Source organism: Chlorocebus sabaeus, chromosome 1 (genome assembly GCF_047675955.1).
Source record: "Chlorocebus sabaeus isolate Y175 chromosome 1, mChlSab1.0.hap1, whole genome shotgun sequence".
NCBI lineage: Eukaryota > Metazoa > Chordata > Mammalia > Primates > Cercopithecidae > Chlorocebus > Chlorocebus sabaeus.
Genome location: NC_132904.1, coordinates 17,392,753 through 17,406,138, shown reverse-complemented (window position 1 = coordinate 17,406,138; position 13,386 = coordinate 17,392,753). Strand labels below are relative to the sequence as shown.

The 13,386-nt window shown below is 41.9% G+C and overlaps 1 protein-coding gene across 1 annotated transcript in view; it reads right to left on the bottom strand.

Annotated features, from left to right (window-relative positions):
* Positions 1-5,201: 5,201 nt before the first annotated feature.
* The window catches only part of NUP160 (nucleoporin 160), a 71,822-nt gene continuing 63,637 nt past the window's right edge, over positions 5,202-13,386 (bottom strand). Inside the window, exons 32-36 of the mRNA XM_037999322.2 lie at positions 12,834-12,935; positions 11,323-11,464; positions 9,535-9,660; positions 7,287-7,391; positions 5,202-6,133 (exon numbers count right to left, since the gene is read on the bottom strand). Coding sequence (XP_037855250.1) covers positions 6,044-6,133; positions 7,287-7,391; positions 9,535-9,660; positions 11,323-11,464; positions 12,834-12,935 — 565 coding nt within the window. The 3' untranslated portion in view covers positions 5,202-6,043. The remainder of the gene's footprint in view (positions 6,134-7,286; positions 7,392-9,534; positions 9,661-11,322; positions 11,465-12,833; positions 12,936-13,386) is intronic.

Below are 13,386 nucleotides of genomic sequence, written 5' to 3'. Positions count from 1 at the left end.
TACAAGCGTGAGCCATTGCACTTTGCCAGTTTATGTATTATTTTGAGATGGAGTTTCATGCTTGTCGCCCAGGCTGGAGTGCAATGGTGCAATCTCAGATCACAGCAACCTCTGCCTCCCGGGTTCAAGCGATTCTCCTGCCTCAGCCTCCCAAGTAGCTGAGATTACAGGTGTGTGCCACACCTGTAATGTGATCCACATTACATTACAGGTGATCCACCTGCCTCAGCCTCCCAAAGTGCTGGGATTACAGCCTCACGTGAGCTACCGTGCCTGGCTGCCAATTTATTTTTAAGTAAAGACAGGGTCTTGTTTTGTTTCCCAGGATAGACTCAAACTCTTGGCCTCAAGCCATCTACCTTGGCCTCCCAAAGTGCTGGGATTATAGTTGTGATGAACTGCAACCAGCTTGCTTTTTTAAAAAGCTCCTTAGATTATTCTAATGCTTAGCCAGAGTTGATAACCACTGGCTTTTTTCCCTAGCTATTTGAGGCATAATTGATAAAAACTGTATATATTTAAGGTATATAATGTGATTTGATATACATATACATAGTGAAATGATTACCACAATCAGTTATTCAATAAAATTTATAGGAGGGTGGACGGGCACGGTGGCTTACGCCTATAATCCTGTAATCCCAGCACTTTGGGAGGCCGAGGCAGGCAGATCACAGGGTCAAGAGATCGAGACCATCCTGGCCAACATGGTGAAACCCCGTCTCTACTAAAAATACAAAAATTAGCTGGGCGTGGTTGCGTGTGCCTGTAGTCCCAGCTACTCTCGGGAGGCTGAGACAGGAGAATCACTTGAACCTGGGAGGCGGAGATTGCAGTGAGCCGAGATCGCGCCATTGCACTCCAGCCTGGCGACAGTGTAATCCCAGCACTTCGGGAGGCTGAGGCAGGTAGATCACCTGAGGTCCGGAGTTCAAGACCAGCCTGACCAATGTGGTGAAACACCATCTCTACTAAAAATACAAAAATTAGCCGGGTGTGGTGGCATGCACCTGTAATCTCAGGTACTCAGGAAGCTGAGGCAGGAGACTCGCTTGAACCTGGGAGGCAGAGATTGCAGTGAACTAAGATCGTGCCATTCAACTCCAGCCTGGGTGACAAGAGCAAAACTCCGTCTAAAAAAAAAAAAAATTTACAGGAAGCCATTATTTTGGACTGAATTCCTGTACTAGGCCCCAACAGGCCATACCCAAATGGAGTTACTCATGTTAGAGTTCCATATCATTAAACTAAAATGAAGTTGTTTGGCTGGACACGATGGCTCATGCCTGTAATCCCAGCACTTTGGGAGGCTGAGGTGGGAGGATCGCTTGAGTTCAGGATTTCAAGACCAGCCTGGGCAACATAGCAAGACCCCATCTCTATTAAAAAAAAAAAAAAATTAAGTGTTTATGTCATCATCTAGGAAATCAGGAGACAGAGATAATAGCCAAGTCCCCAAACAGGCCAGCTTTAGTTAGCATGATAAGGAAATCCCCTCTGTTTTAACCTTTACAAGGAAAGTAACTTTGAAACCATCTCCGGCCTGTTCAACATGGCAAAACTCCATCTCTACAAAAAAATAATAAAAATTCGTCTGTAGTCCCAGCTATTCTGAAGGCTGAGGCAGGAGACTCAATTGAGCCCTGGAGGTCCAGGCTGTAATGAGCCATGATTGTGCCACTGCAGTCCATCTGGGGTGTGAGAACAAGACCCTGCCTAAAGAGAAAAGGAAGCCACCGAGCTGTGTTTTGTTTTCTGCTTTCCTTAGCCCGTTTCTGTCTATAAGACCAACCTCCTCTGTTTAGCTTGTTGGAACACTCATTCTATTTTATGGAAGGAAGTGTTGCCCAATTCACACAAGTGATAAATAAAAGCTAATTAAGATCTTTGGGCTAGACGCAGTGGCTCATGCCTGTAATTCCAGCACTTTGGGAGGCTGAGGTGGGCGGATCACAAGGTCAAGAGTTCGAGACCAGCCTGGCCAACATGGTGAAATCCCATCTCTACTAAGAATACAAAAATTAGCCGAGCGTGGTGGTGCACACCTGTAGTCCCAGCTACTCCAGAGGCTGAGGCAGGAGAATTGCTTGAACCCAGGAGGCGGAGGTTGCAGCGAGCCAAGATCGTTCCACTCCCATCCAGCCTGGGTGACAGAACAAGACTCCATCTAGAAAAAAAGAAAAAAAAAATCTTTAAATTTGTTGCAATTTGTCTTTTGACAAAGTTAATTAACATATCCCTCACCTCATATAGTTACTTTTTTGTCTGTGTATGGTGAGAAGCCTTAAGATATATTATCTTAGCAAATTTCAAGTGTACAATACAGTATGATTAAGTATAGTAATCATACTTATGTAAGTGAGTGCAGGTCTGGTGGCTCGCCACTTGGAGAGCCCCAAAACAACAGCAAGGTATGGTAGAAAGAAATTTACCAAAACTAGCAATGGGGAAATGGCTAGATTCACATCCAAAGCAACCACTTCAAATTTCTGGGGAGAAGGCAAGGGTTTAAAAAGGGAAACTTTCGATATTGGTGGCATGCAGGAGCTGTGCTGAGTACAAGGTCCGTGTGTCTCATTTTGGTGGCTATCTTGGGTCTCAGTCACCTGGAATGCAGGCACTGGTGTCAGCCCAACAATGGCCAGGTGGTATTGTAGACTACCTCGAGGTAATCTCTGGATTTTTGCAGCTGGGTCTCCATGCTTGATCTCGAGATTAGCCCCTGGGTAAGCACATAATTAGGTACAAGCATGCAGTTAGATAAATGTGCATGGTATAATGGAGTGTATGGTGAGAAAGGGAAGAACATATTTCAAAGAAAGTACATTTCAAGGCTGTATTTTAAGACTAAGGAGAAGAAAAAAAGATTTCTGCAGTAAGCTTCGTTCAAGGTTACATATTGAAACTAGGGAAAAAAGAGAAAAAAAATGGTATAAAATGCATTTTTCAGGCTAGACTGGTTATGAAACTGTCTTTGCAAAAATCTTAACTCAGAAAATGATGACAGTGAAAGGTGTCAGACCTAACTGACCCTATCGTGCTTCTAACCTCTCAACTGTCCTTGTTCATTCATTCCTAGGCATAGGCCAAGATACCTTTGGGAAGGAATTTAGTGTATAGTTTATGTAACAGTCCTTCCCAAAAAGCTAAACTGTTCTTATAAAACAAATGAAAGGCCACCAGCCACAAAGTCAGATGAGAGGGGCTGGATTTCTAAACATTACCAGCCATTTTTCTGGAGGTCATAAGATTTGAAACTTCCCTAACTATTCTTGAAGGTAACATCACTATTGTGAACCTAAAATGGGCCTTTTGAGATGTCTTCTCAGATTTTTCATTTCTCACAACCAGATGGTCCCACCTGGACCTGCCAACCAGTTCTGTGCATCCCCGACAGGAACTGACTCAGCAGAAGAGGACAGCTTCGACTCCCTATGAGCTCATCCCCAAGCCAACCAATCAGCACTCCTGATTCACTGGCCCCCCTACCCACCAAATTCTCCTTAAAAACTCTGATCCCTGAGTTTTCAGGGAGACTGATTTGAGTAATAATAAAACTCCAGTCTTCCGCACAGCTGGCTCTGCGTGAATTACTCTCTTTTTTTTTTTGAGACAGAATTTCACTCTTGTTGCCCATCCTGGAGTGCAATGGCGCAATCTCGGCTCACTGCAACCTCTGCCTCCCAGGTTCAAGCTATTCTTCTGCCTCAGCCATCTGAGTAGCTGGGATTACAGGCGCACACCACCACACCTGGCTTTTTTTTTTTTTTTTTAAGTAAAGGCAGGGTTTCACCAAGTTGGTCAGGCTAGTCTCAAACTCCTGATCTCGTGATCCGCCTGCCTTGGCCTCCCAAAGTGCTGGGATTACAGGCGTGAGCCACTGCACCCTGCACTGCACAACTCTTTCTCTGTTGCAATTCCCCTGTAATCCCAGCACTTTGGAAGGCTGAGGTGGGGAGATCACCTGAGGTTGGGAGTTCAAGACCAGCCTGCCCAACATGGAAAACCCTCGTCTCTACTAAAAATACAAAATTAGCCAGGCGTGGTGGCACATGCCTGTAATCCCAGCTTCTCAGGAGGCTGAGGCAGGAGAATCACTTGAACCCAAGAGGCAGAGGTTGCGGTGAGCTGAGATCGTGCCTCTGTACTCCAGCACGGGTAACAAGAGTGAAACTCGGTCTGACAAAAAAAAAAGCAGACTCAAAGCTGTGAGAAAAGTGAAGTGGAAGGATGGGGGCATGCTCTGTTCTGGTTGGGACTCAAAATGAGGAAGGTAGAAGACAATGGACAGAAGAGCTGGGCTGGGTTGAGCATGGGTTCTAAGCCTTGAACCTAAACAACAAGCACAGGAAAAGCTGGTCAGCATCTTGTGAACTGCCACCATGGAAACCACTGCATTGATTAGCAACACAAACGGTGTGTGTGTGTGTGGGGGGGGGAGTTTCTGGAATAGGGCTAGTCTCTCACTATTTCTTGCTCTCCAGAGATGGCTACAATAGGGTTTTGTCTCACTGTCGCCCAGGCTGGAGTGCAGCGGCATGCTCAAGGCTCACTGCAACCTCTACCACCCAGACTCAAGTCATCTTTCTGCCTCAGTCCCTGTAGTAGCTGGGACTACAAGTACACACCACCACGACCAGCTAATTTTTTTTTTGAAAGATGTGGTTTTGCCATGTTGGTCTTGAACTCCTGATCTCAAGTGATCTGCCTGTCTCAGCTTCCCAAAGTGCTGGGATTATAGGAGTGAGCCACCACGCCTGGCCCTTGATGTTTTCATACTATGGGTTATGATCCATTAGTCACTCATGAAAACATCAGGATACACAGTAGGTGAGGATACAAATTTTGTGAAACTTTTGTTTATATATGTGTATATAGGTCAAAATGTCTTTCTTACTGTCGTTGAAAGCCACAGGTTTAGAGAGCTGGGAGGACAGGGGCTCTCCCAGTCCCTAATTGCACCAAATGCCTCACATTAATCATAGTAGAGCTAAAATGAAAAAAAAGAATCACACACCTCAGCATCTACCAACAACAGTACCACAGAGAAACTCACATTGTTAATTAAAACATATAATGTAAATATGGTATTGAAAGTATAAAAATTAAAGGCTTATGAAAAACTCAAGAAGGGTCAAAAGGCTATACAAGCAAGTAGTATACAGATTGTTTCCTTAAAAGATAAATTTTAATATATAGAATAAAATCCAAGATGATTTTATTATTTTTCACTTTCACAAAACTTGTGAGCATAAATGCTTCTGAATCTGACCAATGAAGTTTATATTTTGGTCCAATACATTACGAGACTAACTTGTATGATCAAGTCCAGCTTGATTATCATAAATCATAGAAGTTAACAATTTACTCTGAGAATCTGTTGTTAATATAGATGATGGATTTCCAATTTTTTCTTAGCTAAGAATTTACTTAACTTTAGCTCTGAACCAGATTCAAAATATTTTCTTTAATTAGCTGGTCATCATTTTAGGCTTAATCTAGGCAAATTACTTAATACTTGATTGAAGATCATACAAAACCTCCAAAATAAATAAGAGTATGCAAAATTATTAGCCTTTGTATACAATACAGAAAATACATGTCAGTTCTGGACCAAAATAATTGCATTAAAATACAAAAGGTGATAGGGAAGAATTAAAAGATCTGCAGTGACTGCTTTTGGTGGTCAGCTACAACAAGCCAACAACCCTCAGCTATTTTGGAAAGTGAACATGGGTCTTAATTTGCAGATAATGAATGTCTTCGGTAGTTTAAAAAAATATAAACTCTAAAAAAGCTTGTGGATCATATACAAAAGCAGCTATTTGAGACCAAGGTTCAACACCAGAAATTGTGTTAGCACCACCAGCAAGCACAGGGTCCTCTGACTCTTCTGCCCTCCTATCTCGTGCAGAATGCAGACTTGAATGTTGTACACATCATTTAGAGTTACAAAAATTGGCCTTGAGTACAGGGTTCCTGTAGGGTAGTCTTAAGCCCTAAGAGGCACCAAGCGGTTACAAAGGCTAGGTAACAATCCAGATCACAAGGTCCGACGATATAATAAATCCCGTGTTGCCTTATCAACTTTTTGCTGGTAGTCCTCCAATTTGTCAAGTATCTTCTGGGACAGCTGTAAGAGAAAAGAAGGAAAACATTACAGAACAGCTCAACAATGGAAAAAGATTGAAGTTATTAATCACTTTGACTTCAACAAGCAGATTCCACCTTATAAAGATGTTAGCCACTCTGCTTCATAAAATCACCATTTGGTATAGGATTCTCCTCTGTGACCCTACTGATAAAACTAGGCCTCTCTGTTACATACAACATTTCAATCTCATTTTCTGAATGAATTTTCTAAGTATGGAAATTATACCAGTATTTCTAATAAAAGGATCACTAGCTCTTTTCTTACAGAGATGCTGCATCTGATGTAACTAGTTATTAGCTGCCAAGTGAAATATAGAACTAATATTTTAGATAGGCTCAGGAGGCACTCTATCTCACTGGTAAACAAAATAAGCCATCACTATAATGACTCTGAGCAAAGGAAACACTATTGTTTTTTATGTTAAGGCAAGCAGAGCAAATATATGACTCCTGAGAAAAGTTGTTATATATGCCAACTTCCCTCAGGACAGTGATAATTTATCACACTGTATTTCTTTCTTTTTTGGGGGGGTCGGGGAAATGGAGTCTCACTCTGCCGTCCAGGCTGGAGTGCAGTGGTGCAATCTCGGCTCACTGGAACATCCGCCTCCCAGGTTCAAGCGATTCTCCTGCCTCAGCCTCCCGAGTAGCTGGGATTACAGGCTCCCACCACCATGTCCGGCTAATTTTTGTATATTTAGTAGAAACGGGGTTCCACCATGTTGGCAAAGCTGGTCTCGAACTCCTGACCTCTCAGGCGATCTGCCTGTCTCAGCCTCCCAAAGTGCTGGGATTACAGGTGTGAGCCACCGTGCCCGGCCTATCACACTGTATTTCAAGTACCTGTTTACCCTGTAGGGTCTGCCCTACCAAACTAAACCCTTGAAAGGATGGACCGACTGCTTGCCATTTGTCTCTGTATAATTAACACTTACACAGTTCCTCATTACGTTTTCTCAACCCTATTGCTTAGATCCTTTGCCTTATCTATAAAGGGATTGGGCAGTTTGCTAAGGGCCAAAACTAGGCTTTTGCCCTCCTTTTCTAATCCCAGAGAATTGAAGATCAAGCTGGAAGGTGTAACTGCTAGTGCAGGGGCTTACAGAAGACATCTCATGAAAGGGCTGACTTACTGCGATGTTGTGACTGTTGGCACTGTTCTCTCCCAGAGCCTGGAGAAGCTGATCAATAGAGGAGTATGGAAGCCACACCATTGGGGCTGTTGCGGACAGTGGAAACTAAAAGGAAAATGTTTATTTGAAAACAGTCTGCAAAGTGTACCATTTCTTCTGGGTAGTTGCTTTCATAGGACTCTGTAGAATAAAATGCCCTTTTTTTTTTTTTTTTTTGAGACGGTCTCGCTCTGTCGCTCAGGCTGAGTACAGTGGCACGATCTCAGCTCACTGCAACATCCGCCTCCTGGGCTCAAGCGATTCTTGTGCCTCAGCCTCCCCCGAGTAGCTGGACTACAGATGTGCACCAGCATGCCTAATTTTTTTATTTTTATTTTTAGTAGAGATGGGGTTTCACCATGTTGGCCAGGCTGGTCTCGAACTCCTGGCCTCAAGTGATCCACCTGCCTTGGCCTCCAAAAGTGAGGCTCCCAAAGTGAGCCACTGAGCCTGGCCAAATAAAATGCATTTTTTTTCCCCACAAGAAACTGTGTGTATACATGTGCACGCACACAATGGGAACCCTCTTTTCTCCAATTGGGAAACTTGTCATTTTTTTGGTTAAATTAAATGTATTTAAAAATTCTCGTCGGCTAGGCCTGTAATCCCAGCATTTTGCCAAGGCTGGTCTTGAACCCCTAGGTTTAAACGATCCTCCCACCTTGACCTCCCAAAGTGCTAGGATTACAGGTGTGAGCTGTTGCACCTGGCTGATTTCATGAGGGTTGAAGCTGTAGTTAACTACACCTATTTAGACCTGGCTCTTCTATTATATTTACCATCTGTGTGAGCCTGTGATAACTTAACCTCTAAGCCTGTTCCCTCATGGGTTAAAAAATATAAAATCAAAACATCCCTCATAAGGCTGCTATAAGGATTAAATAAGAAAATGCTTGTAGAGACTTAACACAGTCCCGGCATACACACAACACCATTTTGTTTACCTCTCTCCACTGAATCCTAATGCCATATTATTTTGATAAAGATGAAATTCCTATTTTATAAACAGGAGACTAGAGATTCCTAGAGTGTCAATATTTAGTTGTATAACTACAGATAGTAATGGTTAAATACACTAATATATAATTCAATTTACTCTCAGATTCTCACCTTACATAGCATGGTAATAAAAGGAAATGCCTAGGCCGGGCGTGGTGGCTCCCGTGGGTAATCCCAGCACTTTGGGAGCCCGAGGGGGATAGATAACTTCAGGTTAGGAGTTACGAGACGAGCCTGGCCAACATGGTGAAACCCTGTCTCTACTAAAAATATTAAAAAGTTAGCTGGATGTGGTGGCCGGTGCCTGTAATCTCAGCTACTCAGGAGGCTAAGGCAGGAGAATCACTTGAACCCAGGAGGCGGAGGCTGCAGTGAGCTAGTAAGTGGAGGTTGCACCACTGCACTCCAGCTTGGAGGCTGGGCAAGACTCGGCTAAAAAAAATATATATATATCTATCTATATCTATGTCTATCTATCTATCTATCTATCTATCTATATCTATATATGCAACTATACAGATGTTCCTCAACTTATGATGGGTTTGTTTTCCAATAAACCCATTATCAGTTGAAAATATCATAGGTTGAAAATGCATATAATACACCTAACCTAATGAACATCACAGCTTAGCCTATAGCCTACTTAACCATGCTCAGCATGCTTAACGTTGACCTATAAAGTTGGGCAAAATCATCTAACAGAAAGCCTACTTTATAATACACTGTTGAATATCTTGTGTAATTTATTGAATACTGTCCTGCAAGTGAAAAACTGAACGGTTGTATGAGTATTTTTTTTATTTGTTTATTTATTTTTGAGACAGTCTCGCTCTGTTGCCCAGGCTGGAGTGCAGTGGTGTGATCTCTGCTCACTGCAACCTCTGCCTCCCAGGTTTAAGTGATTCTCCTGCCTCGGCCTCCTGAGTAGCTGGGATTACAAGTGTGCACCACTGCGTCTGGCTAATTTTTGTATTTTTAGTAGAGACGGGGCTTCACCATGTTGGCCAGGCTGGTTTCGAACTCCTGACCTCAGGCATCTGTCCGCCTCGGCCTCCCAAAGTGCTGGGATTATAGGCGTGAGTCACTGTGCCCAGCCATGAGTATTTTAAAGTATGGTTTCTCATAAACGTTCATCACTTTCAAACCATTGTAAAGTTGAAAAATCATAAGTCAAACCATTGTAAATTGGGGACCATTTGTATATGCCTACCTCAATTCCGAAGTATTGATGTCCTTTACCCAATACAGCATCCACATATTCTGACACCAAATCCACAGCTTCTTCTAAAAGGTCATAGTTTAAGTATAAACGAAGTAATTCAGCAGCGTCAACCTTCTGTGAAAAGTCGGTGATTAAGAATATGTATTTCCCTCTTACTTGAGTACTGACCAAAGAACGCTGAGTGGCTGATTCCCTAACATTTGTATTTCTCAACATAATTAAACCAGTGGCTTGGTTTACTCATCTATATCTTAGGTTAAGAGCTGATAACAAATTTGGGGAGTTAGGAAAAAAAAAAAAGTTGAATTCCTAAGAGCCGTTACTTTTAGGCAGTTTGGGAGGCCCTATCTGTTAAATAGCCTTCTTCCCCTGTTTTATGACCTAAGACATACTTTAACTTCTTTCCACTTCAGCTTCCACAGTTGTAAAGTCAACAAACTTTTCCTGAATACTAAAGTGACAATATATTCACATAATAAGAAATATATGAATGACAAATGCAAAATAAGTTCAAAGAATCATCAACTTTAAATCTGAAGTCTCTATTTGGAAGAGCTCTATTAATTAAGTATGCTTTCTATATTCCGATTTGATCACAATCTTACCTTTACCATCTTAGCTGCCTTCCCTATTTTCTTATTTATTTATTTATTTAGAAACAGAGTCTTGCTCTGTCGCCCAGGCTGGAGGACAGTGGTGCAACCTCAGATCACTGTAACCTCCACCTCTGGAGTAGCTGAGATTACAGGCACGCACCATCACACCCAGCTAATTTTTGTATTTTTAGTGGAGATGGGGTTTCACCATGTTGGCCAGGCTGGTCTCGAACACCTGACCTCAGGTGATCTGCCTGCCTTGGCCTCCCAAAGTGCTAGGTTTACAGGTGTGAATCACCGCGCCCGGCCTCCTTTCTACCTTAAAAAAAAAAACTTTCCTGATTTTAACCTTTAGATTTTCTCTTTCCTTATCCTACTCAAGGTGAATCAGATGCAGAAGTTCCCAAACTTTAGCATGCATCAAAATCAAATTAGGAGCTTCTTAAAACATAGATTTCTGGCTTCTAGCCTGAGATAATCTGATTATATAAATCTAGGATGAGGAATCTGTACTTTGAAGAAGCCTGCCATTTGAATAATTCTGATGCAGACAGTCGAAGAACCCGTGTTTGATTTTTAATAGTCAGGTGAAACAGTGGGAGTGGAGAAGGAACCAATTGGAAACTGGTTGTGCTCAATTAATTGTGAACACCACTGCACTCAGACCAGCCATACTGTTACATTATTTGAAAAGGACTCCACCCATTCCTGTGGGTTTTTTGAGGTATGAATAGTAAATCCTGTGTCATGCATATGCATTGTTCTAAATATAAACTCACTGTTCAGTGAATATAATAGTAGTCATTAACCTAATTACTAACCTATGAAACTTCAAATCTAAATACACAGTAGTACTGTGGAAATGAACCTGAATTGTTCTTATGGTTTTAGCTATGATGAAAAACTTCTCAAAGTACATAAGTCAGTATGTTCCCATAAGTTATCACCCCATCTTTTTCTTTTTCTTTATACATTTTTAAATTTAAATAGAGATTGGGTTTCCCTATGTTGCCTGAGCTGGTCTCAAACTCCTGGGCTCAAACCACCCTCCCCTGTTGGCCTCCCAATGTGTGGGCATGACAGGTATGAGCCATGGCAGTCATATTTTTAATCATCTCATGAAATTATCCAGAATGACAAAGAGTGGGTTCTTACTCTGTACAAGTTATAATCCACTTACCTTGTAACTGTTTATAAGCCAATTAGGTAGAGGCACTCCATGAGACAAGAGCTTGTTGATTACACAGTGGTGATACAAGTTATTCTGGACTTTGTACCTTTCCAGGTAAGTTGATAATAGTCGCCATGCTTCATCTGTAGCACTTGAAAAAACCAAAAATGACTAGTGAGTTTCAGATTCTTAATAGCTATTTTGAGTACCATTCAAAGCATGTATTTACTAGGAAAACTTTGTTTTGAGACAGGGTCTTGCTCTGTCACCCAGGCTGGAGTGCAGGGGTGTGATCTCAGCTCACTGCAGCCTCTGCCCCAGATTCTCCCATTTTAGCTTCCTAAATAGATGAGAATGCAGGCATGCACCACTATGCCTGGCTAATCTTGTTTATGTTTTGTAGAGACAAGGACTTGCTATGTTGTCCACGCTGATATTAAACTCCTGAGCTAAAGTGATCTGTAATTGTTGGGATTACAGGCAGGAGTCACCATGCCCAGCCTTACAAGGAAAGCTTTAGACATTCACGACTGAATAATATAGCTAAATGGGAACAAATATTATTTGGGCTAATGTGACTTAGGCGATAGTACTAGAAACTAAATGTCTTGGGTTCATATATTCCTCTCCCACTAACGTATTTAGTATGTAGTAAACAAAAGTATTTAGTAAACAAACGTATTTGTTTGGCTATTAATACATAATTCATTTAACTCCTTTGTTTCTGCATTTATGAAACAAGAAAGTGGTTCAGAACACTGGTTTGCAAACCTGATCAAGCATTAGAATCATGCAGAAGTTCTAACTTAGAAGACTAGGGTGATTTCTCATAATACGTATTTTAATAAGTTATTCTGATGTGCTAATTTAGGGGTTGAAAACTAACGTCAGAGAACTTCCAAATTCTAAACTGCTATCACTCTAAAGTGCTAAGCTGTATAATACCAAGTGCAAATGCAGTTCAGAAAGGGAACCTTACTAAGGGTTAGGGATGTTAGAGAAGGTTTCTGAAGAAGCTGAAGTACATTTACGTGGACACTAAGTGGGTGCACTGGGGAAGTATATGAACAGAGGAGATCTGAAGAAGGTATGGTGGATGATGGGGGCTGATGGGTGACAGACTGCTGAACAGCAGCTGGAGACAAGCTATAAGAAGACACTGTGACGACACCATGCAGTGACTGCTCAATGGAAGTAATGGGAGAGAAAAGGAGGATAATACTCTGAAACCAAGTAAATACAGATTTTTGCGTGTAAGGTTACCCTTTCCTGATATGATACAATAAGTCTTTGAGGAGGGGGGATATGGAGGAGACATTTCATCGGCAAAGACATCCTAGTTTGGACAATAAATGACATGATGTCACCTTAATTATAAACTTTCCAGCCCCTACAAAAACTTAGCCAAAAAGAAAGAAAAAAGTGAAATGATCTATGTAGGACAATTTAATGAGAGAAAGACAGTTACAGCTTTGAGAAAGGCAGAACCACCCAGAGTTGGATGAACACCAGGGCTGTACCTCGACTCCTTAGTAGTGATGACAGATGAGAGCTGATTGGCTGCTAGCCAGGCCCAGGCTTCTGCTTGTGCTGCCTCTCCTCCAAATTGCAATTTGATGCATCTGAAATGAAAATGGTTCCACACTTGAAAACTGAATGCTGAAACGTACCACTTTAATTTGATACTAAAACTAGAGAGATAAGATGAAAACTTCATCTCTGGTATTTTGCTGAATTCACTACTGGAATATTGAATCATCTCTTCCTCAAGTCACACTACTGGATACCTACAAGGACATCAGTAAGCATTAAGAGACAATTTACTTCCAAGATAAAATTAATGATGAAAAATTCTTTTCTTTTTTTTTTTTGAGATGGAGTCTCACTCTGTCACCCAGGCTGGAGTGCAGTGGCGCAATCTCGGCTCACTGCAACCTCCGCCTCCCAGGTTCAAGTGATTCTCCTGCCTCAGCCTTCCGAATAGTTGAGACTATAGGCGCATGCCACCATGCCTGGCTAATTTTTTGTATATTTAGTAGAGACGGGGTTGCACCATGTTAGCCAAGATGCTCT